The sequence below is a fragment of the Rhineura floridana genome, chromosome 10 (genome assembly GCF_030035675.1).
Source record: "Rhineura floridana isolate rRhiFlo1 chromosome 10, rRhiFlo1.hap2, whole genome shotgun sequence".
Taxonomy (NCBI): Eukaryota; Metazoa; Chordata; class Lepidosauria; order Squamata; family Rhineuridae; genus Rhineura; species Rhineura floridana.
In genome coordinates, this window is record NC_084489.1 from 87,916,954 (window position 1) to 87,942,600 (window position 25,647).

Sequence of the window (25,647 nt, forward strand, 5' to 3'; positions counted from 1 at the left end):
GAACACTGGAATCTATCAGCCTTATACTGAGTCAGTCCACTGAGTCCATCCAAGTTCAGATGTTGTCCACTCTGACTGGCTGTGGCTTGCAAGCGCTCCAGGCAGAAGCTTTTTCAAGTCCTACCTGGAGATGTTGGGAAAGGTACCTGAGACTTTCTACGTGCAAGGTTAGATGCCTACCAGTGACGTACAGTGCATCCCAAGCACCAGCAAACGGTGATTTTGGAACCCGGCCCATCATTCTAAGTCAGCTTTCCCCAACCTGCTGCCCTCCAGATGGTTTGGACTACAACGCCCCTAAGCCCCAGCCAGCACATTTGTGATGACAAACACAGATTTGAAATCCCACAGCACGAAAGCTGCTGAGTGAGGGTGGGGGGATTTGGGAGTGGGGCAAGCAGAAGGTAGGGAAAGATTTAAGAACTCCTATGGAAAGCAGTTTCCCCTCTTTTAAAAGGGGCTGTCAGGCCACTGTTACACATGTGTGAGTCTGGGGCCATCTGCAGAATGTAGTGATTCCAAGAGACTCCCTTCACTGGTGCTTTGTCAAAATATGACCTGTCAAAATCTAGTTGCCACCACACTCCTTGTGGAGGCACTCCTTGATTGATTGATTGATTGATTAGATTTCTGTCCCGCCCTTCCTCCCAGTAGGAGCCCTGCGAGGAAGGGCTGTAGCTCACTGGCAAAGCATTGACTTTGCACGCAGAAGGTTCCAGGTTCAGTCCCTAGCTATTCATCCAGGGAGCCCTGGGAGAGACCCGTCCGAAATCTTGGAAAGCTGCTTCCGGTCAGGGTTGACCATAGAAAGAAAGATAGACCAATGGTCTGACTTGAGTTGATATGAGGCAGCTTCCTACGTTTCTAGAGGGGAAGGACCGTTGCATGCAAAAGGTCCCAGGTTTGGTTCTCGGCATCTGCAAGCAGGGCTGGGGATATCCCCTGTCTGAAACCCTGGGGAGCTGTTGCCAGGGATGTGGAACCTCAGGACTGGGAACCAGATGTGGTGCTTTCTCTCTGGGTTGTGTCCAATGCTAGCCCCAGGTCACAGCAGACCCACTGAAGTGAATGGACCTGCCTAACTCAGATCAATTTTAATGGGTCTGCTTTGACTAAGGCTATTATTGGCTGCAACAACTTTATGTCTGGCCATTGGGACTGTCCCCAGGCCATACCCTTTTCTGAGTCAGACCTCCTTTGTGCCCTCTTTGTTTTCCTGGCTCGAATGTGACCTTGAACTCTGACAGTGCCTCTTTGCTTGCCTAGATAAGAGGGCAGAAAGTTGTGTGGGAGTCTGTGCAGAAACTAGCTTACTGTTCAAAGGTAAAATTCACATTTGTTGCTCACTTTTGCATCTGGCAGCCCCAGCTACTGGCATGAAGTGGCCCCCAGAAGATTGCCCAGAAGGGAATGTGGCCCTCGGGTTGAAAAAGGTTGCCCAGCTCTGGTACAGACAATACTGAGCTAGGAGGAATGTTGGTCTGACTCAGTATCAGTATCAGTAGTCGTCCAGGGTCTCAGGGGGTCTTAGACCCCTTCCTTTTTGGGGAGCAGGGTCCCGGCAGCAGTAGCATAGTGGCAAATTCAGAAGAGCAGGGTCCCTTCATGTCGGTCACAGCCATGCCACGCCCCCTTTGTTTTTCTGCTGGGTTTTGAATGAGATCCTTGCTAATACCTTCTTCCACTACAGCAGATGTCCCTTAGGAGCCAATAAGCATGAAAGAGAAGAGTGTTAGCTACTCACCTCCTTTCACTCTGATTGGCTCCAATCCGCAGGAAAGGGCAAGGAAGCATATCAGAAGCTGATTGGTTCGTAGGATGCTGGAGACACAGGGACCCTGACGGGACCCTGCTCCCAAAAAAGTAAAGGGACTAAGACCCACCCAAGACCCCGAGCAACTACACCCCTGCCCAGCAGGGTCCTTATGTTTCAAACATCCTACAAGCCAGTCAGCATGAAAGGGGAGTGTGTTAGCCACTGAGAAGAGTCCACATGATTCCTTGTCCTTTCCCTCCTGATTGGAGCAAATCAGAATGAAAGGAGGTGAGTCACTCCTTTCCTTCACTGAGAAGACTCTTTTCAGTAGCTAACACCCCCCCCCATTCGTGCTTATTGGCTCCTAAGGACGTCTGTTGTTGTGGGAGAAGGCATTAACAAGGACCTCATTCTCAACCCAGCAGCAAAAGGGGGAGGGAGGGGCATGGCTGTGAGTATCATGAAGGGACCGTGCACTTCTGAATTTGTCACTACACTACTGAGTATAAGGCAGCTTGCTGTGTTTCTATGGTACTCTGTGACTATAACTGCCCTCTTTAACCACTGACCTCTTCTGGATCCTAGAGAGAGTTCAGGCTTCATGAGGACTCCTTGACTCACTGCGCACAGATCCTCTTGGCTGTCCATCCAGGGCAGGTTATATGGCAGCTTGGAAACAGCATTGTCTATTCAGGGGGAAAGGACATCAGAAAAACATCAAATGTCATTCCTATTCCCCAGACGGTTAATCTTTTTTTGCAGAGGCAGGAGTGGGAGTAGCAAGCAGATCTACACCAAAGCACCTCTTTATTTCTGCAAACACCGCAGAACGCCTTGACTGGCAAACACCTTCTTAAAAATGGTAATTGTAATTGTGTGATTGACCAGGAATTAAACCTTGGGGTCATAGCAGATAGCTTGATGAAGACACTGATGCAGTGTGCAGCAGCTGTGAAAAGAATTAATTCCATGCTTGGGAACATTAGGCAGGGAATTGGTAATAAAACTGCTATTATCACAATGTCATCATGCAACTCTGTGATGCAATGCGCTTGGAATACTATGTGCAGCTCTCCTCACCTCAGCTCAAAAAGAATATAGAGCTAGAAAAGGGTAACCAAAATGGTCAAGGGGATGGAGCTTTTTAGTTTAGAGAAAGGGCAAGAGAAGATTGCTGTAAACCGCCCAGAGAGCTTTGGCTATAGGGCGGTATACAAGTGCAATAAATAAATAAATAAATAAAGACATGATAGAAGTATATAAAATTATGCATGGTGTGGAGGTTTTTCTCCCTCTGTCATAATCCTAAAACTTGGGGCAGCCAATGAAGCTGCAGGATAGAAGATTCAGGACAGACAAAAGAAAGTCCTTCTTCACACAGTTCATACTTAAAACTATGGAATCTGCTCCCGGAAGAGAGAGTGATTGCCAGCAACTTGGATAACTTCAAAAGAGGGTAAGACTACAAATGGCTACTAGCCACAATGGCTACGCTCTACCTCCACTATCAAGACAGTCTGCCTCTGAATATCAGTTGCTGGTAATCACGGGTGGGGAGAGTGCTCTTGTGCTCAAGGCATGCTTATGGGCTTCCTGTGGGCTCCTGGTTGGCCACTGGGAGCAGGATGGTGGACTGGATGATCCTCTGGCCTAATCCAGAAGCCAGGCTCTTCTTACACTTTTAATTGATATTGTTCCCATTTTATGGATCTTCTGCAGAAATGCTATTGAGAGCCAGTGTGGTATAGTGGTTAAGGTGCTGGACAACGACCTGGGAGATCAGGGTTCAAATCCCCACATAGCCATGAAGCTCACTGGGTGACCTTGGGCCAGTCACTGCCTCTCAGCCTCATGAAAACCCTATCCCTAGGGTCGCTATAAGTCGGATTCGACTTGAAGGCAGTACATTTACACTTTTTGCAGGAATGCTGAGCTACTCAACATAGCATGAAGGATTGAGAATCCATCAACCATACCCTTGATACAAGAACCAATGTCCAAGTGGATAGAGAAACCCAGGGGCTAACTAAAGCAGCTTTGCAACATACTTTCACAGACATTAGCCTACAATTGCTCTATACTGCCCACACATACACCTTAAAGAAAAGAAAAAGCTTTTGTAAATCCTCCCCTACCTGCTTATCTGGAGATCAGAAACCAGAAGGAGAGTAGATATTTACCTCGCCATAAGTCGTAATTGACTTGAAGGCACATAACAACAAAAATTAAAGTGACTGCAAATTTATCTGTAATTTTCTTGTGGGAAGTATTTCTGTAGAATGTGCCTTCACATGTCAAGACTTATTTACCTTGGACCCAATCCACTGGAAAGTTCTTTAGCACAAGCCCCACTGAAATGAATGGGGCCTGTGCAACACTTCCCAGCCAATTTATGGTGCTCCTTGTCATGGAGTCAGGGGAAATTAAAGTGAGGAGTCACACCCCATGTGTCAAAAACTGTACTGAAAAAGAGGGAAATGTCACCATTTCAGAATCAAGGGGGGTTAAGCCCAAGATGAGTGTATTATTGGGTGGGGTGGAATAAAAAGGTTGCTGATAAACAAGCATTAAAATCAACTCCTATTTGCGCTGTGAGTTGGTGGGTTGGATCCAGGAAACTTCCTCAGCTACTGTCCGCGGAGAAATGTTCTATGTTAGTTTCTCTTTTTCACCCTCCTTGCTTGGAAGAGTTGCCCTCAGACACATCCCTGCTGCTGCAGATTTGACGCACATTGCACTGAACACTAATGCACATCTCTTGCTGTAGTCCCACTGAAGCAAATGGAATTTGTACAGCAGCAGCGACAGCGGAATGCTCCCTTGTTGAACTGATGTACCTTCCTGACATCACCCTCCAAATTTCGAAGAAGCACAGTCACAGCCTGTAGAAATCCTCTCTTAGTAAGTTGTTTCCTTCTCTCAGGATAGTCTTTGCCAATGAGAGTTGTGATGGCTGGAGCTGATGGCAGTTGCAGGCCAGAACATTTGGACTGCGCCAGGCTGAGGAAGGCTGCTCTGGAATATCTTCCCTCTGGAGACTAGGCCAAACTCTGAGGCTCAGATTTTCTACGAATGTTATGCGACTTTTAAAAAAAGTAATTAAAAAAAAATTAAGCAAGCTTTTTATTTTATGTATAGGGATAATTAAGGCAGCCAACCTAAACCTACTTACCTGGGTTTAAGTCCCATTGGATACTCTGTTCATAGGGTTTTCGTGGTAAGAGGTATTCAGAGGTGGTTTACCATTGCCTTCCTCTGAGTTTGGATGCATCTTAGTCTGGTGTCTCAGCTTTGACCATTCCGCCTTGGGTGACCCTGCTAGGAATCTAGCCTCTTGGTCTAGACTCCTGACGGCATTGCTCTCAGCTTCTTCAACACTCTCAAACCCCCTCACCATCATGATCATGAAAAACTATGGAATGCTTTAAAAGAAATGGGGGTGCCACAGCATCTGATTGTCCTGATGTGCAACCTATACTCTGGATAAGAGGCTACTGTAAGGATAGAATATGGAGAAACTGATTGGTTCCCCATCAGAAAGGGTGTGGGACAGGGGTGTAATTTATCATCCAACTTGTTTAATCTATACGCAGAACATATCATACGGAAAGCAGGATTGGACCAAGATGAAGGAGGTGCGAATACTGGAGGGAGAAATATCAATAATTTAAGATATGCAGATGATACCATACTATTAGCAGAAACCAGTAATGATTTGAAAAGAATGCTGATGAAAGTTAAAGAGGAAAGTACAAAAGTAGGACTACAGCTGAACGTCAAGAAAACTAAAGTACTGACAACAGAAGATTTATGTAACTTTAAAATTGACAATGAGGACATTGAACTTGTCAAGGATTATCAATACCTCGGCACAGTCATTAACCAAAACGGAGACAATAGTCAAGAAATTAGAAGAAGGCTAGGACTGGGGAGGGCAGCTATGAGAAAACTAGAGAAGGTCCTCAAATGCAAAGATGTATCACTGAACACTAGAGTCAGGATAATTCAGACCATGGTATTCCCGATCTCTATGTATGGATGTGAAAGTTGGACAGTGAAAAAAGCGGATAAGAGAAAAATCAACTCATATGAAATGTGGTGTTGGAGGAGAGTTTTGCGGATACCATGGACTGCGAAAAAGAAAAATATTTGGGCGTTAGAACAAATTAAACCAGAACTGTCACTAGAAGATAAAATGATGAAACAGGTTATCGTACTTTGGACACATCATGAGAAGACATGATTCACTAGAAAAGACCATAATGCTGGGAAAAACAGAAGATAATAGAAAAAGAAGAAGACCAAACAAGAGATGGATTGATTCCTTAAAGGAAGCCACAGACCTGAACTTCCAAGATCTGAACAGGGTGGTTCATGACAGATGCTATTGGAGGTCACAGATTCATGGGGTCGCCATAAGTTGTGATCGCCTTGAAGGCACACAACAAGAAGTCCCATTGCACCCAAATGGGACTGACTTATGAGTAGATATATATAGGATTGCTTCATGAAGCATGTGAAGTCAATGGGGATTTAAAAAGTGCTTAACCATGGCTGGATTGTGCCCAGTTCCACTTTTAGAGGACTATAGCCATTTTTTGGAGACCAGCTGTTCCAAGACGTCTTATTAACTTGCCCAGTAAATGATGTGTAATCTCTTTCCTGGTTACCCAGGGGTGGCTGGTGCCCATTGGGACTGTTGGAGTGGACGTCAGGGAGTCCAACAGTAGGCGGAGCCAGAGCCAATGGAAGGCGGAGCCAACAGATTCTGGCTTTGTCCTTATCCTGCTCCCTGCTGAGATCTACGAGGGGACAACCCTGAAGGCGGAGGAAGCTGACATGTAGTGCCACCCCTGGACTAGTTATAAGGAAGGAGGTAGGCAGGCGGGGGCTGGCTGAGGGCAGACTGCGCTTGCGCACTTGCCCTACTAGATCAGTCTCCACTGTTACATGTGCTTTGGCAGCATACATGAAGCGCAGTTCATAAATGTCTCAGATCTGTTAGCAAAGAAATCCAGTGTTTTGATTTTATAATTCTTAACTTTTTCTGTGGGTGAGGTGTAAATCCCTTAAACTGGGGATAGGAAACCTGCAGCCCTTCAGGTGTTGTTGGACCTCCCACTCTCACCAGCCAGCATGACCAATGGTCAGGGATAGTGGGATCTGTAGCCCAGCAACATTTGGAGGTCCAGTTTTCCCACTCCTGCCTTAAACAGACTACCAAATAAAATGATAAACAGAAGATAATCAGCTCAAGAGGCTGTCAGAGGGTTCATGTGTCATGCATGTTCCAAGTAGTGCAGTCCAAGAATGCACACATGCTGCTTGGACACATCACACATATATGTGCACACGCACACACACACAGAATGAACCTGCAATTCAGATCCAACTTGCACAATTAGGTATATGGGGCTAACCTGTGCTACATCCACACCTTACATCTAAAGCTGTACCATACTACTTTAAACAGCATTAGCTTCCCCCAAAGTATCCTGGGAACTGTAGTTTGGGTGCTGAGAGCTGTCAGGAGACCTTTGTTCCTCACAGAGCTACATTTCTCAAGTTTCCTGGGAAGAGGGATTGATTGTTAAACCACTCTGAGAATTGTAGCTCTGTGAGAGGAATAGGGGGTCTCCGAACAACTCTCAGCATCCTTAAGAAACTACAGCTCCCAGGATTCTTTGGGGGAAGTCACGACTAAAGTGTTATGAGACTGCTTTAAATGTAAAGTGCAGATGCAGCCCTAAGCACTGATGCACCTCTTAGGCTCTACCTGTTGGATGGGTGCACATGGAACCTGCTGCCATAGATGTAGCCTTGAGGATCTCAGTTCCTTTTGAAAGCAAGCCCCTAGTCCTCTTGGTGGCTGAGACCAGCCTGAAAACATGAGGAGGGGGGCACTCTTCTAAAGGCTCAGAAACCAGAGGACTGGGCAGTCTTTTCTAATGTCCAACAAGTAATTCTTCCAGCAGGCATCTTGGAGGCAGGGGGAGCACAGTAACCAAAAGGTTTCTGTGCTATCTGAACCTCTACCCTCCACACACACACACACTTCCCACTGTATTAGTTGCCTTCTCCAGGTATTCAGTGACATTTACCCCTGACACTTTCTTCATTTCCTTGATGGAGGTTGTGTAACTTTTGGCAAAGGACACAACAACATTACATTGCATCCACCCGCATTTTTTGCTTGTTATTAATTTGATATGTTATTAATCTGATGTTTTAATTGATTGATAGCCTTTTATGACTTTAAATGGGATAATGTTTAGGTAATCAATTGGATTGTTATGTCTTGACATGATTTGAAACAATTGTTGTTTTCCAAATGATTGCTATTGATGCAGTGATTTGCACTTTTGTGCTATCGTAAGCCACTTTGAGCATATTTATATGGAAGTGGGATATAAATTCAAGTAATAATAAAATAATATTCACTGTCTGCACGTTGATCTCCTCAACTTCCCAGCATACTGGCAGGCAGGATGGTGCTGTGGATCAAGTGAAAGGAACGTTTTGAACATTATACATCAAGTCCAGTTTTGCTATAGTATGTGTACACCCAAGAGGAACTCACAGCCAGTCCCACTTTTCTGATGAGTCTAGCTGTATGATATGTACACCTTTTCAAATGCTTGCTTAACGCTGCCACATATTAATTTTTATGTTTGCGGTTCAAAAAGAATTATCTTAGGTGCACATCTTAAAAAAACTCTTAAGACATAATGCATGCATAAGCTCCTAAGCTTGGATGTGGGAAAATCCAGTTTGCAAATTCCTATACAGCCATGAAAGTCAGTGGGCCTCTGAACACCAAAAAAAATGCTCCAAAAGTGATTAAAAATGCAACCCGCACAACTTCTTGGTTTGCTTTTTCCCTTCTGTTTGTATTTATTTGCATTACACCTTGGATACAAAACTACACCTGGAAATAATTCTTTTTTTTAAATTTTTATTTTTAAAAACAGCTGGACTGCAGTCATGAGATAAAAGGATTTTTAAAAAAACCAATAGTGATGGCATGGGGAGAAAGAGGGAGCAGAGCGAATAAATATATTTGCAACGGGTAGGGAAATGCAGGGCTTGGGGGGTGGCAAGATGGGAGGTGAGACCGGGCGAAGGTGCTTGCAGTGAAACTGTTCGGGGGCAGGTACTGAGGGAAGAGAAAGCAGAGAGGCTGACAGCTTAAGCAAGTCCCATGGAGTGTGAAGTGAGCAATGCAAACTGGTTACTCGGGGGGGGGGGGGAGACACAAACATTCTTACTCGTAGATATGGCAAGAGAGACGCCATTTTGTCTTAGCAAGGGTCCATTCCCAGGGATGCTGCTCCAGAGCTATCAAGGTAACGTCTTGCTAAAATTGCAATTAATCCTTCTAGATTTGCCAGGAAAAAAAGGTTCATTTTAGGCATGTACGGTAGCGAGTTGGGTGTGGGTTTGGAACTTGGTTTCTGAGCCTTTAGAACACACACACGCACACCCTGCTGCCATGCTTTCAACCCCTTCAAGAGGGCTAGAAACATCCTTAAGTGAAACTGTAAGATTCTCAATGTTCATCGCAAAAGTCTAGCGATTTCAGCTTACACAACGGCAAGCCCCGACAATCCCTGCGAGTGCCCTGGGGGGTTGTTGGTTTGTTTTGCCCGGGCCGCCACGGCTGAAGGGAGGAGGACCTGTACCGTCTCCACCCCAGTGATATGTGATTTGGTATGGTGAGATCAGCAAGCCCCACCCTGCCTCACCCTCCAGCTGTCTTTGTCAAGGCTGCCCCCCCTCCAAAAAAATCAGGCGGAATTAGAGGCACTGGACTTGGCGGGGGAAGGGGGCCGGGGGGGGGTAGTTTAATGAGAGAGGAAAATGAAGGGGCAAACCCTACAACGGCTCCTTTCCCTGCATAGTGGCGTGTGGCGTTAAGGGAGGGAGTCCCCGCCTAGAGAGCCCAGGAGCCGCTGGGCGGGCGGCTCTGTGTTGTGAGTCCTCAGATGGTCCTTGAGGGACTCTTTGTAGCGGAAGCTGCGCCCGCACTCGGCGCACTGGTAGGGCCTCTCCCCCGTGTGGATCCGCTGGTGCTTGAGCAGGTTCTGCTTGCGGATGAAGCGCTTCCCGCAGACGGGACACTGGAAAGGCCGCTCTCCCGTGTGCAGGCGCTGGTGGTTCTGAAGGTGCTCCTTGCGGCTGTAACACTTGCCACACTCCTCACACTTGTAGGGCCGCTCGCCCCGGTGGGTCATCTGATGCCGCACCAGCCCCGAGTGGCAGTTGAAGCTCTTGCGGCACTCGACACACTCATACGGGCGCTCCTGCCCGTGGTGGCTCCGCTGGTGGACCTTCAGGCTCTTCTTCACCCCAAACATCTTCCCGCACTCGCTGCAGCCGTGCGGCCTGTCGGCAGGCCCCTGCGGTGCAAATATGCTTTGCAACTCACTGTCTAATTCAAGAGATTTACCCGCTCTGCTCCTGGCTGGGCTCAGAGGCTGCGGGACTGGGCCACACTGGCCCACGTAGGCTTCCACTGATGCTGTTCCTGCTACCACAGGAGGCTCCCCCTGGAAGATCGGCTCCCTGGACCTTGCTGGTTCTTCTGGGCATTGGCGCTGGTTCTCGGCTTTGACTGCCATCCCATCACCAGCTGGAAGAAAGAGAGAAAATGAGCCAAAGTTATTTATTCCAGCAATGTTGGATAAAGGAAGTCATTCCATGTAGGGGAGGGATTCTTTGGAAAAGAGACTGGGAGCATTCACCCTGTTTAGCACTGCTCTGGGGTCACCAACATGGTGCCTGTGGGCATAATGGCGCCACTGAGATCTCCCCCTGGCTCTCACGACACCTCCCATGTCCCCTTGGTCATGAGGTGGTGAGGGAGGTTAACTTTTACTCTTACGTAGAGCTGAAAGAGGAAGTTGGAAAAGTGACGCTCTTTCCCACTTCCTTTTTCAGCTCTATGTACTTTTCAAGGCTCAGATTAATTCAGCTGGATCTGACTTTTACACAAATCCTTGGAAAAGTAAAATGTGTGTGCGCTTTCTCTCTTTCTGGCCCTTGTGGGAGACATTGAGCTGGAAGAGTAGGGAGAGAAGTGACCAAGAGAGTGGCACCTATAGCACTTGCACAAAAATCCCAGCATGCCCACAAGCCTAAAAAGGTTGGATAACATAAATAGCTTGTTTATGTTATTATTCTATAACACTTAAGACAGTCCCTGCTCACAATCTAATAGACATGATACAAAAGGAAAAAGGGAAGGGGAGGGAAGAGGCAAGGAAGCAATGAAGCAGTTGCTCCTGCATTGGCTGATGGGATAGGACCAGGCTGGTCTCCCCTTTGCCATGACGGTCTTCCTGGGTGGCATGGGGTGCAGCCTCCAGGTGGCCCTCAGTGCGCTAGTGAGGCATATGAGGAAAAACTGATGCAGACACAATTAGCCTAAAGGGGTTTCTTTGAACCTCTTCACTGTTTCTGGTGTGGCAGAAAAGGCTGCTCACCTGTGCCGGGGCCTGTCAGGATCTCCCTCTCTGCCGACTCCCAGGGCTCCCTGATGCATGGCTCCTCCTCTTGCTTAATCCACGATAAAAAGTCATGGGCAGACATGAGAGCCTCCGCACCTTGGTGAAGAGAACAACAACAACAAAAATTTCAAGGTCCAGGACTGTGGATGAAGAAGACAGGCCTGTTCCAGCCTTCGCCAATCTGGTGGCCTCCAGACATTTTGGACAACAACTCCCATCAGCCCCAGCCAACACAGTCACTCTGGCTGGAACTGATGGCAATTGTAGTCCAAAATATCTGGAGGGTACCAGGTTAGTGAAGGCCAGCCTATTTTATTAAAAAAGCAAGCTCTAAAAACTAGAGGACAATGGAAGACCCTCAGAAGAAACAAATCTTCCACAGATTCAAAGCCACTGCTGACAAGGCCCCGCTCTATCCCACAACTGTTTTATTTTATTTTATTTTATTTATTATTTGATTTATATCCCACCCTTCCTCCCATCAGCAGCCCAGGGTGGCAAACAAAAGCACTAAAAACATTAAAACATCATAAAAACAAACTTTAAAACACATTAAAACAAAACATCTTCAAAAATGTTTCTTAATACACGTGACCCTGTCTAGCGTGATGGTTAAGAGCACTGGACTTAGACCAGGAAGAACCAGCTTTCAAATCCTCATAAAGCTTACTGGGCAACCTTGGACTCTTGAAGCCTAACCTAGCCCACAAGGTTGCTGTGATGACAAAATGTGTGAGGGGCCAAAATGGTGCCCCCGACCTGCTGAGAGAAAGGGCAGGATAAAAATGTAATGATTTTTTTTTTTAAAAAGCGAACTTGAGGTTGACTAGCAGGTGAGGCAGCAGAACTTATGGGCGCCCAGGCATCAGAAACCATCTCTGGGAGCTCAACATGCAACATCAGCTCCTGTAATTGACTGGCAGACAGTATAAAGGCTTTGGATTGGCTGGTGCAAGTACAGACCGGAGCTTTGCCTTCAGTCCTCGCCTGGTCAGCAAAGAAATAGTTTACTTGCTTTTCCTGAACCCGGAAAGAGCTGCCTCCAGGCTTGGATTTGGGAGTAGCTTCTCACAGACCCAGCCTAGATTTGACCAGGGTCTTTTGCAGCTCCCATTAATTTCAAAAGGGATTGCCAAAGAGAGTCTTTTGGAGGATTGTGCCGTGTTAACCAAGAATAAAACATCGCAAATACAAAACCACACCAAATTCTGCAAAAAATGAAGAAAACCACACAGCCAAATTAAGCAACACAAGCCAACCTGTGTGCTCCTGAAGCACCTGGCGTCTCTCGATACAGAATGTTAGGGGGCATTTCCAGAGCAGCCCCCTCCCATGGAACCATCGTGAAATCAAGCAAATCACCTGAACACGGATCTGTTGGGATCCCTCTTTCCTCTGGAAACTGGCCTCCCCCAGCAAAAGGTTCCTCTTGCTTGATGCGGCTCAGGATGTCAGGCGTAGACATTAAGGGTTCTGTCAAAAGGAGAGAATTTGCAGAGGAGGGGCTCTTGAGTCAGGTTTTCCTGCCCAAGGCACCCCCCCCACCCCAAATTCCATGTACAGAAAATGTAAGCTAAAATTCCGAATGTGGACAACATAAAAATCAGGCCAAACGGGGCCCATCTAGTTCAGCGTCCTGTCCTCACAATGGCCAATCAGATGCTCCCGTGAGAAGCCTGCAAGCAGGACCCAAACACAACAGCAACCCTCTTTCCACTTGTGATTCCCAATAACTGGTATTCAGCAGCATATGGCCTCCAACAGTGCAGGCAGAGCACGGCCTTTATGACTAGGAACCACTGATATCTCTCATCTCACCCCTTATATACCCAACCAATCACTGGAGTCTGCAGCAGAAGGTGTCCTGCAGATACAACTCATCAGGAGTTCTGTTCTATAGAAAGTTTAAATCAGGCCTTTTGTGTGGTGGCACCCAACTTTTGGAACTTCCTCCCACAACTTATCAGACAGGCACTGTCTCTATTGTCTTTTGGCTCCCATTGAAGACCCCCCTTTCCCAACAAGCCTTTCAAGATGAGATTTTTATCCCAGTCTCTATCTGTATTGGACTGAAATTATTTTTACATATGGAATTGGTTAAATGTTTTTGATATACAGTGCCTTGTAAAAAGTAATCAGACCCCTGACCAATGCTTTCATATTACTGAACTACAAATAGTACATTGTAATTTTGTTCTGTATGGTATTTTATTTTGAAACCCTGAAACTCAAAATCAATTGTCGTAAGGTGACATTGGTTTTATGTTGGGAAATGTTTGTAAGAAACAAAAAACTAAAAGATGTTGCTTACATAAGTATTCAACCCCCATATTTTAATATTTGGTAGAGCCACCTTTCGCTGCATTAACAGCTTTAAGTCTTTTGGGGTAGGTATGTACCAGCTTTGCACACAGTGTCGCAGAGATTTTGGCCCATTTTTCTTGGCAGATTTGCTCCAGCTTGTTCAGGTTGGTTGGACTTCACTTGTGGACTGCAATTTTCAAAGAGCGCCACAGATTCTCAATGGGATTGAGATCAGGACTTTGACTGGGCCACTGTAGGACATTCACTTTTTTGTTGAGCCACTCCAATGTTGCTCTGGCCTTGTGCTCGGGGTCATTGTCCTCTGAAAAGTGAATTTCCTCCCAGGCTTCAGTTTTTTAGTGTATTGAAGCAGGTTCTCTTGCAGTATTTCCCTGTATTTTGCTCCACCCATTCTTCCTTTGATTTTAACAAGATGCCCAGTCCCTGCTGATGAGAAACATCCCCACAGCATGATGCTGCCACCACCATACTTCACTGTAGGGATGGTGTGTCCTGAGGCATGGGCAATGTTAGGTTTGTGCCACACATACCGCTTTGAGTTTGGGCCAAAAAGCTCTATCTTGGTCTCATCTGATCACAAAACCTTTTCCCACATTGCAGCTGGGGCACTCTCATGCTTTCTGGCAAACTCCAGAAGTGCTTTCAGATGGTTCTTTTTGAGTAACATCTTCTTTCTTGCCACCCTCCCATAAAGGCCAGTGTTATGCAGAGCTCTTGATATGGTTATGCAGAGCTCTGGATATGGTTGACTGGGGCACCATTACTCTACTCCCAGCCACTGAACTCTGTAGCTCCTTCTGATGACCTCTCCGTGGCTTCTCTTACAAGTCTCCTTCTTGTTCAAGTGCTGAGTTTTGAGGGACGGCCTTTTCTTGGCAGTGCCTGGGTGATGTGATGCAGCTTCCACTTCCTGATTATTGATCCAACTGTGCTCAGTGGGATATCCAAACACTTGGATATTATTTTGTACCCTTTTCCTAATCTATGCATTTGTATTACAGTATCTCTCACTTCTGTAGAATGCTCTTTGGTCTTCATTTTCCTTCAGCCTGACCAATGATCCTTCAACAGTGGGGTTTTTATCCTGACAATGTGACAGCAACTTGAATGGGTCACAAGTGAAAGCCAATGATAAGGTAATTATGTCCTCGATAAGGCAATTTCATCTGTGTAAACTGGGAGCTTCCACAGCACAGGGGTTGAATACTTATACAAGCAACATGTTTCAGTTGTTGCTCGTATAAGTATGTTACAAACATTTCCCAACACAAAACTAATGTCACCTTACAATAATTTATTTTGAGTTTCAGTGTTTCAAAATAAAATATACAGAACGAAATTACAATGTACCGTTTGTAATTCAGCAATATGAGAGCATTGGCCAGGGGTATGAATACTTTTGCAAGGCACTGTATGTTTTAACTGTTCTTATATATGATTTTTTAAATATATGTTTTTATTGTTGATATTTTTTATTAAATGGCTTCAAGCGATTAATAAAGGGGATGAAATAAATATAACAGAAGCCAACCAGATGAGCAGCTGAAATCTTACTACCAATATTAGCAATGCGACAACGTCTCCCCCACACACCCCCGAGGGCAGCAGGCTTGCCTAGTGGGTGCAGCGCAAGCTGAAGGGAGGCAAAGGCTGGGCACTGGAATGCAGAAGATAGCACAGGGCACTTTTGCTTATGAAACACATGGAAATGCACATGAAAAGAGCAACAAGGTCCTTTCATTGTTCCTACAGAATGGTATCGGAGAGATGGGGGGGCAGTTATCCCTTAGATGAGAGGATCTCAGCCTCCCTGTTTTAAAAATAAACATAAAAGAGGGGAATTTATCTCTGAGGTGCCTTTGATTATTAAATAATGCATAGCTCACTTTCTAATTAGAATTATAGAACAGTAGAGTTGGAAGGGGCCTATAAGGCCATCAAGTCCAACTCCCTGCTCAATGCAGGAATCCAAATCAAAGCACACCCGACAGCTGCCTCTTGAATGCCTCCAGTGATGGAGAGCCCACCACCTCCCTAGGTCATTGGTCCCATTGTCGTACCGTTCGAACAGTTAGGAAGTTTTTCCTGATGTTAAAGGAAATCTGGCTGAAATCTGGCTTCCTGTAACTTGAGCCCATTATTCCATGTCCTGCACTCTGGGATGATTGAGAAGAGATCCCGGCCTTCCTCTATGTGACTGACAACCTTTCAAGTACTTGAAGGGTGCTATCATATCTCCCCTCAGTCTTCTCTTCTCAAGGCTAAACATGCCCGGTTCTTTCAGTCTCTCTTCAAAGGGCTTTGTTTCCAACGATGATTACCTAGAGCAGGGGTTCCCAAACTGTGGTCTGCAGACCACCACTGATGTGTGAACTTCATTCAAGTGGTCCTTAGCATGTCTGTGGATTTGTGGTTGAAGATGGGAGATGGCACATCCAACACACTTAATATCCATATTGATTTTTAGTTGCATTTAGTTGTGTTTCTTTTATGTCTTCTTTTTTATTTTATTGCATTTCAGTTTGAATTCTACAGAATGGAAACTGTAGTACACTAAAATGCAACATATAAGGAATAAAAGTAACAGTGAAAATACAATTAAAAATCACGCAGCATGTAGCACAGCGCACTGCAATTGCTACAACAGGCAGAAAGAACATTAAGTGGTCCAGCAAGACCCTCGTTCAATTTTCTAGTGGTCCGTGGGGGGGGGGAAGGTTGGAAATTACTCATCTGGTAAGCCAAGTCAATGAGATGTTTAGGGTGTTTAAGCTGAAACAGAGTGGATTACTTTTGAGGCTGCAAGCTTTATTGCATCCCACTTCCTTTATCACTTGTTTCGCACTTCCTGTTTCAGTGCTGGGGCCATTCACAGGGCCTCTGCTCATTATCACACAAACATGCTGAAATCTGAGCTCTCTCACACACGACTATTCCTCTCCTGTGAGCAGAGAATGGTGGCTTGATTTTTAAAATACGTCTTCTAAATGTCTACGTTACAACTCATTCTTAGGCTTGTTATTCCTAACATTTTTTGTGTTACACTAGACGCGGGGGTCCCCCCACCTTTGGGGGCACATTTAATATTGTGAGAAAGGGCTTTAGGACTGACCACAAAATGGCTATCACACTGGTAGTGGTGCGTGCCCAGTCAGAAAATGGCAGGGAAGTAAAAGTCAGATCTGGCAAGTAAATACCCAATACTCCTAACATAAGAACATAAGAAGAGCCTGCTGGATCAGGCCAGTGGCCCATCTAGTCCAGCATCCTGTTCTCACAGTGGCCAACCAGGTGCCTGGGGGAAGCCCGCAAGCAGGACCCGAGTGCAAGAACACTCTCCCCTCCTGAGGCTTCCGGCAACTGGTTTTCAGAAGCATGCTTCCTCTGACTAGGGTGGCAGAGCACAGCCATCATGGCTAGTAGCCATTGATAGCCCTGTCCTCCATGAATTTGTCTAATCTTCTTTTAAAGCCATCCAAGCTGGTGGCCATTACTGCATCTTGTGGGAGCAAATTCCATAGTTTAACTATGCGCTGAGTAAAGAAGTACTTCCTTTTGTCTGTCCTGAATCTTCCAACATTCAGCTTCTTGGAATGTCCACGAGTTCTAGTATTATGAGAAAGGGAGAAGAACTTTTCTCTATCCACTTTCTCAATGCCATGCATAATTTTATACACTTCTATCATATCTCCTCTGACCCGCCTTTTCTCTAAACTAAAAAGCCCCAAATGCTGCAACCTTTCCTCGTAAGGGAGTCGCTCCATCCCCTTGATCATTCTGGTTGCCCTCTTCTGAACCTTTTCCAACTCTATAATATCCTTTTTGAGATGAGGCGACCAGAACTGTACACAGTATTCCAAATGCGGCCGCACCATAGATTTATACAACGGCATTATGATATCGGCTGTTTTATTTTCAATACCTTTCCTAATTATCGCTAGCATGGAATTTGCCTTTTTCACAGCTGCCGCACACTGGGTCGACATTTTCATCGTGCTGTCCACTACAACCCCAAGGTCTCTCTCCTGGTCGGTCACCGCCAGTTCAGACCTCATGAGCGTATATGTGAAATTAAGATTTTTTGCTCCAATATGCATAATTTTACACTTGTTTATATTGAATTGCATTTGCCATTTTTCCACCCATTCACTCAGTTTGGAGAGGTCTTTTTGGAGCTCTTCGCAATCCCTTTTTGTTTTAACAACCCTGAACAATTTAGTGTCGTCAGCAAACTTGGCCACTTCACTGCTCACTCCTAATTCTAGGTCATTAATGAACAAGTTGAAAAGTACAGGTCCCAATACCTGACTTTGTTATATTTACACATTCACACACACTGCACGCCACCATCAAATCAAGCTTGTACTGGTGGCTATAGACTGCATAGAACCCTCCCCCCGATATATCTAGCACTGGCATGACACAAAAACATGGATTCAAAGTACATATGCTGATGGATTTTCATGATTTTTACATAGGGTGCCCACGAAACCACCATCGAATCACTGAACACATCTGCAGATATAGAGATGACCTGTGACCTGGGGATAGAGCCTTTGTAAAAATCATGAAGGTCCATGGGTTGTACTCAACTAAGTTCTACTCAGAGTAGACCAATTGAAATTAATGAGCCTACGTTACTCATGTCTATTAACATCAATGGGTCTACTCTAAGCAGGACTAGCACTGACTATCACCTCTTGTTTTTCCACTATGGCAGCTTTAGAAAGCGTTAGATCCATGATTGTTTTGGTTCAGTAAATAAAGATGATCGTAACCTGTGATCTGATGGCGGCCTGAGGGGGATCCTGTTAAATAATTATGCAAATTCAAGAGAATCCATTTTACTGGTGTGTGCGTGTGCCTTCTCTCTTTCATTCTGTTACCCCCTTCTCTCTCTGACACCATCTTACCTCTCCCCCATTTTCTGTGGTGCCCCATTTCTCTCTCTCAGGGCTCTCCCCTCCGAAGGGGAAAAAAGGTAGCCACCACATCAGAAGGGGGCAGTGAGGTGGAAGAAGAGAGGCTTTGCAGGGGTCTCTGTGGGCACTATTGTGCCTGAGACCATGTTGCTGTGTATACTGAGATCATTTAAGAAATAAAGAAATAAATCACTTTTCTGGGTTTGGATCTGAAAGCTCCTTTTCTGACAGCTGAGCTGGAAGGGGAAAGAACAGACTGATGATAATCGAGAGGTTATAGCCCATTTGGTAGCAGGGAGTAAACCTGCGTGCAAATGTCATTTAGCCATCTCTGCTATCTTTTCGGCACCTTTTGAAGACATTCTTCTTTCAACATGCCTTTTCAGATGAGACCTATCCCAGTCTGCGTCTGTGTTAGAATTGCTTTTAATATGTTTTCTTTAATAATATGTTTTTAACCCTTTTAAAAATATATATTTTTAAAGCTTTTAAAAAATGTTTTTAACGTTGTTGTTTTTTAATGTACTTTAAGGTCTGTTTTTATGATGTTTTAAAGTGTTTTTAGCATTTCTGTTTGCTGCCCTGGGCTCCTGCTGGGAGGAAGGGTGGGATATAAATAAAATAATAAATAAATAAATAATAAATAAAATTTATGATTCTTGGTCTCCTCTGGATGAGAGTTTTGAGAGGGCTGGAAAGACGGGAGAACAACAGAAAATTGTGGTATCGAGCACCCTAGTCAATACAAAACCAGTTTCTCATTGGAATGGAAATTTCTGAAAAGCAGTCAGGGTGCAGGACTGTTATAAAACCATTTCAAAAGCTGGTATCTTGGTGAAGACACAAACGAGTTAGTTAGCCCTCTCTGTGTCTGCAGTTCTTTCCCATGAGGGAAAGTTCCCCCACCCACCTTTGAATCTATTGACATCTCTCTTCTGCATTTTTGTAAACTTCTTCCTTGGATTTTACAGCTGTTTCTCCTAAACTGGGCTTTGCATAGCCTTCCCAAACTTTGTGTCCCCAGATGTTGCTGGACTCCAACTCCCATCAGCCCCAGCCAGCATGGCCAATGATCAGGAATGATGGGAACAGTAGTCCAGCAACATCTGGGGACCCCAAGGTTGGGAAAGGCTGGCATACACTATTTTCCCTAAATAGGCTCCTTTATTTTTTTCTGATTTCTCTCCACTCCTTTGGATGGACTCCAAGATTTGCCTTGAAGAACTCTACAAGTCTGGTAGATACATGAATAAAACTTAACTTTGAAAAAACAGGGAATAGTTAGAACCAGTGGCAGCTGGTGGCTTCATGTCAGTGGGACAATGGAATCCGCTCCGGGTTTTAGTCCAAACAGTCAAAGAGCTCAATTGCTCACTCATTTATTGCACTGCAGAGCTTTTAAATTTAACCAGTAATTGGGGAAGATGTTCTGGATATTCGAGATAGCTCTGTGCTTTCATTATTTTATGAATTAATAACTGTTATGTAACTCTTATATACTGTTTTAGTACATTTTACTTACTTTTTTGGCATATTAATAACTTTTTAACAGAAGAAAAACAGAAGGAAAAACAAAAACAGAAGGGAGTAGAAAAAGAGGAAGGCCAAACAAGGGATGGATTGATTCCCTAAAGGAAGCCACAGACCTGAATTTACAAGATCTGAACAGGGTGGTTCATGACAGATGCTCTTGGAGGTCACTGATTCATAGGGTCGCCATAAGTCATAGTCGACTTGAAGGCACATAACAACAATAACTTTTAATATATTGTTTTATAGCACTTTTAACCCTCTTGTACAATTATTGTTCTTTTATAGTATGTATTTGGAATCAGTTGCAATCCAGCTGATGCTCTTGAGCTCACAGAATGGCTTTTGATCTGGCAGAGGTGTCCCCTAATGGAAGAGGAGGGGAAGTGATTTCTACCGATTCCATCCTCCCCTGTACTCTGCCCCCCCCCAAGATCAGTTCCAGAGAGACAGAAGAAAGGGCAATCAGCAAAAATTGCCCCTCTTTTCTGTTAGGGAACACCTCTTCTGCATCAAAAGCCTTTCTGTGTACACTAATTGGATTCCACTCCATGCGAATATACAATTTTTCATTATGTGCCTATTATCATTTCAATAAACTTTCAAATTGATTTTACTTCTGATCTAGTTTTGATCCTTTGATCACTGTTCTTAAGCCCACTGGAACACATTAGACCAGAGGAAGTAAAGAAACCCCTTTCAGGCATGAAGGCAACAGTTGCCACATGTTGTCTGAATGTTAGATACTGGGGGCAAGGGTATACAGCTCCTGAACACGGAAGTTCTACCCTGATCATTCTATCCTCTGAGAATTTGCCCAAGCCCTTTGATGAGCCACTTGAAACAGTGCCTATCACCATTTCTTGTGGCAAATAAATCCTGTATGTTAATTACATATTGCACAAAAAAATAATGTTTTTAAATTGCTTTGTCTTGAACCAGCCAGTGCTGGGAGGAGTTTTACAATCTCCAGCTCCAGATGTGTCAGCTGGGCTGATCCTGCTAGTCTGTTTGATATGAAAATTTGTGCTAAATGATATGCAACGGAGATATGGAAATCAGCTTCAGCGCTGGCTCCTTCGCATGCTTGCAATAGGCCATTCTGTGCCTGCTCTGATACTGAACAAGGGGATTCATTCCTATAATAGAAAATACGAAGGGACTCCTGTAAAAAAAAGAACATTTCCCCCCAAGGACAATGATGTTCGGCATGTAATGGCCCATTTTTTTAAAAATCAACCCTCTCCCCGAGCTCCCAATCTCTTCTAAATTGTTTTCCTCACCTGTGCAAGGATCTGAGGAAATCTCCCGCTCCTTTGCATTCTGCTGCTCTGGGATACAGGGTTCCTCCCCCCGTTCAATCCTGGGATGCGCCTCTGGTTTGGAAACGTTCACATCTGCTCCTGGGGAAGGCACAGAGAGGAAAAATTAAAGAATGAAACAGAAAGATTAACTAGCTCTTCCCCCCCCACCCCCCAGTTTATCTAATCATCCCTCAAAGCCCCTTACTAAAACTCCATTAAGGACCCTAAATGGTGGACCCCACTGTGCCGACAGCAGCCTTCCCTAATCGTGTCTTCCAGCTGTTTTGGACTACAACTCCCATCAGCCCCAGCCAGCAATCTAACAAAAGAACTCAAGAGGAGCCTGGCTGCTGGATCAAGCCAAAGGCCTATCTAGAACAGGATCCTCTTCTCACAATGGCCAGCCAGATGCCTCTTCTGGGATGCCCACAGAACAGGACCTGAGCGCAACAACAGCACTCTCCCTACTTGCGATTTCCAGCAATAGGCATTCAGAGGAATACGGACTCCGGATGTTGAAGGCAGAACATAGCCATCATGGCTAGTAGCCATTGATAGCTTTATCCTCCATGTATGTGTCTAATCCTCTTGCAAAGCCATCCAAGTTGATGGCTAACCCAACTCCCAACCTCGTGCCCTCCAGCCAGAGTTGTGGTCCAAAACACCTGGAGGGCTCCAGGTTGGTGAAAGCTGTCCTAGCAGCTTGGGGCTGTCTTCTTAGTAGATGATGAATGATGGTTTAAAGATGGCAGCCGGCTGTGTCCTCATTAAGATGCAAATAGCAGAGTTTAACTCACACCTACACAACTTATGAACCACACAAAAAAAACCCCAGAACAAATGCAGCCTGGCAGACACAAATGGGAAGCAAGGAATGACCTGCTTTGGATTGTAAAATTGGGGACAGGGTGCTGTCAAGCAAGCACCTTTCAAGCCACCATACTTGGTAGGTCACGAGTTGTGAAGGCCTGGCTTAGAACTCGCTTCGAGGTCCTTCCCTTTTCAGCTGTAAAAACTGCCAAGGTCTGTAATGTACAAGTACCACTCTCCTCTTCATTTCATGCCCTGACCATTATTAACAGGGCTACTAAAGTGTAAATGAAGTTGCCCTGAAACTGCAGAGCTAAAGAGAAGCACATTGTGGCTACCAGCCAGGGGACAAAGGACAATGGGGGGCTGTAGCCCGCCCCCCAGGAAAACTATCACAGCAAGAGGGAAACCAGCCCAGCTCCTTCCGTCAGTCAGTGAAGATGTAGCAACTCCAATTCTTGCTTTCCTCTCCCCTCCCTATTCCCTTTTCCTTTCATGTTGTGACTATTAGATTATGAGCCTTTGAGCATGACCTGAATTATATTTTGATATACTGTATGTATGGTGCTTTATAAGCGAATGAATGAATGATGATGTTAATAACAATAGTAATAATAATAATATCATTATATACCCAGTCGATCACTAAGCTCTGCAGGTGAGGACCTCCTACAGATACTATTTTATCAGGAGGTCTGTTCCGCACAACATAGGAAGCAGACCTATAGTGTTATTGCAGCACCAACACTTAGGAATTCCCTCCCCTTAAATATTAGAGAGGTGCCTCTCTGTTATCTTTCTGGCGCCTACTGAAGACCTTCCTTTTTCAACAAGCCTTTTAAGTGGAGACCTTATTCCAGTCTGCATCTGTACTGGAATTGCTTTTTAAGATTTTTTAAAGCTTTTTTTAAAAGACGTTTTTAAAGATATTTTGTTTTAATATGTTTTTAAAGATATGTGTTGGGCTTCTACTGGGAGGAAGGGCAAGATATAAATTTAATTAACAACAACATCATCATCTTCCATGGGCCTTCTAGAAACAGCTAATCCCAACTAAAATTAAAATTACTGTCCAGGGCTGTGGCTAGGAACTATGACCCCAGAAGTCCCCAGTTTGAATCTTGCTTCTCCCACAAACTCAGAAGGTAGCCTGAGGAAAGCCACAATTTGTTCAGCCTCAGTATAACCCCCATTTGTCATAGGAGAATGAATCACACTAGCCTCCCTAACACGGTTGTAGTGAGGATTAAAGGCAATGAGTGTGAAATGCTTTGAACACTCTATAATATGATGTAAACATGATAACTGATGCTGTACCTAAGGTTAGCAAAGACTGGTAGTTCTCCTTCACAAGATTATTGTACAGGTCCTTCTGCCATTCAGCCAGGTTCTTCCATTCTTCAGCAGAGAAATACACAGCAATATCGACAAACGTCACCGGCATCTGCAAATGGAAAAGCACTTAAGCCATGAAGCTCATTGAGTGACCTTGGGCCAGTCGCTGTCTCTCAGCCTAACCTACCTCACAGGGTTGTTGTGAGGGTAAAATGTTGAGGGGATAACCATCTCCTGGCTGGAAAAGATGGTATATAAATGTAAATAACAGAAAATAAATTGGCGGCCAATCAATCTTTGCTGGGTGATGGGCAGCCTCTAGAAGCAGAAAATAGTGATTTGACCCTTAGTATAGCCTAGGCGACTATGAAGAAGGAGAATGTCACTTCCTGATGTTTCAAAATAAAATTTCTTAGGCTCCCCCCAAAAAATCTCTTTTTGGGGTCCGTTGGATAGCAGCAGATAATTGTCTGTTAGGAAGGGACCACAGCTCTGCAGTGGAGTCAATGCTTTGTAGTGCAGACAGTCCCAGGCTGAAACCCCACATCACCTCCAGATAAAAAAGGAAACCAGTCACAGGTGATGTGGAAAAACATCCTAGACCTTTGTCAACCCCAGGGTCACATTCCCTTCCAGGGGCAGCCAGAGGCAAAAAATGAGCAGAGCTATAAATGTGAATGTTACCTTTGTACAGTAGACTACTTTCTAGACTAGACTAGTCTGGTTTTTAGACTAGTCTAGTTTCTAGTCTAGACTAGTTTCTCTCTCTGCCTTCCATCCAGGCAAGCGAGAGGCATTATCAGAGTTCAAGGGCTCATTCCAGCCAGGCAGAAACATTCAAAGACGTGTGAAACAGGGCCAGTGAGGGGCGTGGCCTGGAGAGAGTGGGTGTGGCATAGGAAGCATCCCAGGGTCAGACAGAGTAGCTTGGAGGGCACCATTTGGCCCTGAGGCATGAGGTCCCCTACCCCTGTTCTAGGCAGCAGCTACCAGCCAGAGTAGGTAATACTGGGCAGTATGGACGTATAACATGAGCTGGTATGAAGTGTTTCCCCGTGTTTACGTGCTAACACAGCATGACTGCTTTAAGCTGACACACATACGAAGATCCATGGCTGCTCTTGCTGTCCCATCCCAGAAACCACCAGTTCTCAAGTCTTGGTCCAATTACCGCTGGCTGTTAAGGGAAAGAGGTGGCACTAGATGAGACCTCCCTACCAATTATTTGAAGAGCCTGAGCTTGCCACCTCCCAGAATTTCATGCTCCACTCCCTAGATGCCACACGCTTAGGTCAGCCTTCCCTGTCCTGTTGCCCTCTGGATCCCTTGGACTACAACTCCCACCAGGCCCAGCCAACACATCTGTGCTGGCTGGGCCTTGTGGGAGCTGTAGTCCAAAGCATCTGGAAGGCGAAGAGATCTGGAATGGAGATGGCTTACCTTGGGGATTTCTCCCTTAGCCCCCGGGGGCAACCTCAGGACCCAGAAGTTCCGGTTCTTGAGCAGGTTCTCCATGTTCTCCAGCCTCCTCTGCAGCAGCCCGTACTCCTGGATCAGGGTCCCCAGCACGGCCCACTTGCTCTCCAGCTGGTTACCGAACTCCATGGCTGTCTTCTCACAGTCCAGCAGCTTCTTCTCGGCCGTCCCAGATCGCCCCTCCAGGCTGAGCAGCCGAGTGGCCAGCAAGTCGATCTTCCTCTCCATGGCCTGGACCGTGGCCACCACGCTCCACAGGGACGCCTCTGCCGTGTGCAGCTGAGCTTCCCGCATGTGGCTCAGCTCGGGGACGAGGGGAGGCTGGAGGGGCATCAGGTGCTGAGCCTCGACGTTCCATTCCTGGATCTGGAGAAAGACTGGAGTGGTCAGCAAAGCTGAGGAGCTCCCCAGGCAGCGCAACTCTTACCAGACTGAACAGTAGGAAAATTGGCCAAGGGTGCTAAAGGCCTACCTATGCACTGGCCCACCATTCGGAAATGCCCTTGGCTTCACTCCTTAAGTCCTTCTCCACAGCCAAAGAGAAAAGGGTTAGGTTTTATTATCACTGGTTGAGATTTTTAAATGCTCTAATGTAAATTGTATGTTTTTATGTTGTACATTGCCCAGAGTGGCTGGATAACCAGCCAGATGGGCAACTAATAAATTTAATTAATAAATAA

The 25,647-nt window shown here is 45.4% G+C and overlaps 1 protein-coding gene across 1 annotated transcript in view; it reads right to left on the minus strand.

Annotated features, from left to right (window-relative positions):
* The window catches only part of LOC133365114 (zinc finger protein 282-like), a 36,640-nt gene that overhangs the window by 3,492 nt on the left and 7,501 nt on the right, over nucleotides 1-25,647 (minus strand). Inside the window, exons 2-8 of the mRNA XM_061586526.1 lie at nucleotides 24,932-25,333; nucleotides 23,474-23,600; nucleotides 21,326-21,445; nucleotides 12,628-12,738; nucleotides 11,242-11,361; nucleotides 10,206-10,388; nucleotides 2,326-2,442 (exon numbers count right to left, since the gene is read on the minus strand). Of these exons, the coding sequence (XP_061442510.1) occupies nucleotides 2,326-2,442; nucleotides 10,206-10,388; nucleotides 11,242-11,361; nucleotides 12,628-12,738; nucleotides 21,326-21,445; nucleotides 23,474-23,600; nucleotides 24,932-25,333 (1,180 nt within the window). The remainder of the gene's footprint in view (nucleotides 1-2,325; nucleotides 2,443-10,205; nucleotides 10,389-11,241; nucleotides 11,362-12,627; nucleotides 12,739-21,325; nucleotides 21,446-23,473; nucleotides 23,601-24,931; nucleotides 25,334-25,647) is intronic.